The sequence below is a fragment of the Salvia splendens genome, unplaced genomic scaffold (genome assembly GCF_004379255.2).
Source record: "Salvia splendens isolate huo1 unplaced genomic scaffold, SspV2 ctg540, whole genome shotgun sequence".
Lineage (NCBI taxonomy): Eukaryota > Viridiplantae > Streptophyta > Magnoliopsida > Lamiales > Lamiaceae > Salvia > Salvia splendens.
In genome coordinates this window covers 116,261-120,196 of record NW_024599198.1, presented here as the reverse complement: position 1 = coordinate 120,196, position 3,936 = coordinate 116,261, and the positions used below count along the sequence as shown (strand labels likewise).

Genomic DNA, 3,936 nt, shown 5'->3' with positions numbered 1-3,936 from the left:
TCAGCCTACAGCTCGGTAAAAGCCGACCAGTCAAGCTCTCCTCTCAGATCGGCAAGAGCTGATCGGTAAAGTCCAGCAGTTCGGTCTCAGCATTCGACCGAACTAGGAGTTAGTGGACTCATGAAAGGCCTCCACGACCTCCGCTATACCCACGATCTATTTAGTGGTACGAAGCAGTTATTGAGCAGTTATTGCTCACCCACGATCTTGTTAGTGGGGCTGCAAACCACGATCTTAGTTCAATGTATAAATAGAACTTAGATCTGATAGAGAAGGGTTAAGCTCTCTAGAGAAAAAATACCATATAGCAAGTCTGTGTTGTAAGCTGTAATCCCAGATCAAGCAATACAATCTTGCCCTCCCTTCTTCCCGTGGACGTAGATTTACCTCAGTAAATCGAACCACGTAAATTCTGTGTCATAATCTTCATTCTCTACCAGCATTTATTAACATCAAAAATTCGCGGATTCATCAAATGTATACTGAGAACTATTTGCAGATTACTAAGGGTGCTTTCGGCTTACCCATAGGGAGGAGTAGAAATGACGGCTCATGCTTTGAAATGGAAAACACAGCATCTGAACTTTCTCAGCCTTCAAAAATTGTATACTCTATCCTCCATTGTTCCTAAAGTTTCCTTACTGTCCAACCTTGTCCATTGGCAACATTAGTGTTGTGACAGAATAGGGCAATTGTGTAATCGACAAACAAAAGAACGTAAGGAGACACATAATTTACGTGGTTCGCCAATTGGCTACATCCACGGGCAAGAACGGATAACAAATTGTATTATGACTGCAGTTACAGATCTAAGATCACGGTCACAGAATTATGTGGTCTACTCACATATAAATAGGCACACATGAGATCTTATTCTAATTAGGAAACATAATCCTATCCCAATTAGGAAGCATAATCCTATCCCAATTAGGAAGCATAATCCTATCCCAATTAGGAAACAAATTCAAGGCATACTAACAATTAGCTTCTCCCCTTTGCCTTATAACTGCCATTATATCATTCAGTTATAGCAAGAGTTTGTTTCTGTTGCATTCTTTAAGAGCAGTATCGGCTTAGCTCAATTTTAGGCCTTCTGGTAACTCGTGCTTTAATTGATTTTGTGAATGGATTTTATATAAAAATAATCTGGTTTATTTGATCTCATGTAACATTTACTTGGAAGCTTGCTCAGTGGTTGCATGTGAACTGTATTGTAAATTTCCAATCAGTTCGTCTACTGTAAACTGCAGGCAGTAAAAATCTTAGAGAAGTTTCAGATAGGAGCAAGCAGCAACTTGGAAGGAGTCGTGGACGAGAGAATACAACAAAATGGTTTGAAGATAACTCTGGGAGGAAAGAAGCTGCAAATGGGACATGTTCACCAATATATTCGATGCAAAGTGCTTCTAGTCTTGATACCGGCAATAATGCAGTGGATGCCATGAAAGAAACTTCTGATGTTGCAAATAAAAAAGAAACAAATATGCATAGGAATCCATTCTTTGATAAATGAGAGGCCCTCGGGAGAAGCGTTTTCAGGTGCATATCATGAATATTTTGAAGTTCAAAGACATGCCGATCAGTTTCCTGGAACAAGCTTCCAAACTGATGGAAACAAGTTCGTGGCCAACCCTCCAAATACAAAGTTACTAAATACGGAAGATGTTGATCATGAGCAATTGGATCCTCAAAAGAATCCAGGTTCGGCAGAGAGTTATGGCAGTGGACATGGAAGCTCGTCGAGCAAAGGTGAAAATGATCTCCCTCTGGTCGGTAGTTCTGCGATTCAATGGGAGGATCTACAGCTGAAAGAGGAAATTGGGAAAGGTAAAGTTTAAGGAAATTGTGTTAGAAGTTATGTGTTCAATGCAACATTGAGATACATTCAGCAGGCCAGAATTGGAGTGATGCATGTCTGATTTCTTGATTAGTGTATTATTGATTTTGATGAACAGTGTCTCCTTTCAGGTTCTTTTGCAGTTTTGTATCGTGGAATCTGGAATGGATCGGTATGTAGCCGTATACATTAGTAGCCTAATTACTCGAACAGCAGAGAGCTTTCTCGTCTCTGAAACTTATTATTCTATTTTCTTTATACTTTTCAGGACGTTGCAGTCAAGGTTTACACTGGTAGTCAGTATGATGAGACATTGCTCGACTACAAAAAAGAGGTGTATCTACATTATACATCATGATGTAGTTGTTTCAAGTAACTCATGCAATACTGACTTTGAAGTTCACCATGTTGTTTAGATTGATATTATGAGAAGATTGAGACATCCAAATGTATTGCTGTTCATGGGAGCATCGTGCACGGAGGAAAAAATTGCCATTGCCACCGAATACATGACCAGGTAAGTCGATCTAACAGTGCAATTTGCTTTTGAGTTGTTCCCTGTCAACTATGCAGCATTTATAGCTGCACAAGTCTAATGAATATGATCAGGGGGAGTCTCTTTAAAACATTACATAGGAGCAACCAATCGCTGGACATCAGGCGTCGTCTAAGGATTGCTCTTGACGTGGTATGTATGTTCTCAAGTCGATGATTTACCATCAACTTCTCTGTGTTTGTGGGACAGCCATGTGCATAGCTGGTTGAAGTTATTCACTCTCTTTGATCATGTGTACAGGCTAGAGGGATGAACTATTTGCATCACAGAAATCCACCAATAGTGCATAGAGACCTGAAATCTTCAAACCTTCTAGTTGACAAAAGCTGGAACGTCAAGGTATTTTGTAGGAATATTTCACTGGATCACATCATTTTACTGCATCCAAGTATTTAGAAAAATCAAAAGTACTTCTTTCCAGGTTGGCGACTTCGGCTTATCAAAGCTGAAACATTAAACTTTCTTAACAGCAAGATCTGGAAGAGGCACAGTTAAGATCATTGCCTGTGCCCCCTCTTATGCCACATTTCTCTATCTTGCTTGAGTCTTTTCTTCGCACTATCTGATATGAGTTTCATGAATTACTGCAGCCTCAGTAGATGGCCCCTGAAGTCCTCCGGAATGAACTTTCAACAGAAAAGTAATCCATGACAACTAATGATTTGTAATTTTTGTATTTGAATATACTTAATCTCTGGTATTAATTGAGTCGGACATAAAGGGTGGGGTTTAAGAGGGTGACATGAATCAAACATTACGCTCTAACATCTTATAATATATTTCAAGAGCTTATAAGTTGTTAAATTGGTCGGATAATTTGAGCTTATTATTAGAGGGAGAATTGTGTTAGAGAGAAAAAGAGAACCATGAATAATGAAATGGGAAGGGTATAGGATGGCAAAAACTAAACATAGTAGTGCTATTTTTCCCAGATGATTGTTGCTTGCTAAATCATGAGAAATGGAACGAGGTTGATGAACTTATTGGTCAGGTACCTTATTAGTTATTGGAGTTTATGCTTTAGATCTTATAAGTTGTTAATGAACTTATTTGGCAGACAAATTTCTAGAGTTTTATGGAGTTTATAAGCTCAGCCGAACACACTCTAGTAAATGAAATATTGGATAAGAGGATCCGCAGCCGCAAATACTAGTAAACCGTACACGACCAAATAAGCAAATTGTAGGCATTATATCATACTAGGGGATCTTAGCATAAAAGGGGACTTATTTCTTTGAATAATATGATTTTGACCTTTTTTAACAGGTCGGATGTCTATAGCTTTGGTGTTGTCCTGTGGGAACTTGATGATGAGTGATGATGTGGCGAATTTTTGATGGGAATAAATGCAAGTAATAAACGATCACAACACGGAAAATTACGTGGTTCGATTTACTGAGGTAAATCTACGTCCACGGGAAGAAGAGAGGGCAAATTTGTATTGCTTGGTCTCGCTTACAGATTACAATACTGATTTGCTATAAGATTCAGGATCTAGAGAGCTTAACCCTTGTCTATCTGATCTCAGTTCTATTTATACAAT

General features: G+C 38.8%; 1 protein-coding gene across 2 annotated transcripts; it reads left to right on the top strand.

The window, feature by feature from the left end:
* Positions 1–1,339: 1,339 nt before the first annotated feature.
* On the top strand, positions 1,340–2,875 carry LOC121790542 (serine/threonine-protein kinase CTR1-like). Of its 2 annotated transcripts, XM_042188738.1 has the most exons (7): positions 1,340–1,827; positions 1,969–2,009; positions 2,106–2,171; positions 2,254–2,354; positions 2,447–2,525; positions 2,634–2,732; positions 2,815–2,875. In XM_042188738.1, the coding sequence occupies exons 1-7, from the start codon at positions 1,458–1,460 to the stop codon at positions 2,848–2,850; spliced, it is 792 nt and encodes a 263-aa protein (XP_042044672.1). In that variant the 5' UTR covers positions 1,340–1,457; the 3' UTR covers positions 2,851–2,875. The 2 variants fall into 2 exon arrangements, with proteins under 2 accessions (XP_042044672.1, XP_042044671.1); XM_042188737.1 differs by lacking the exon at positions 2,815–2,875 and having other exon boundaries at positions 2,634–2,806.
* Positions 2,876–3,936: the final 1,061 nt, after the last annotated feature.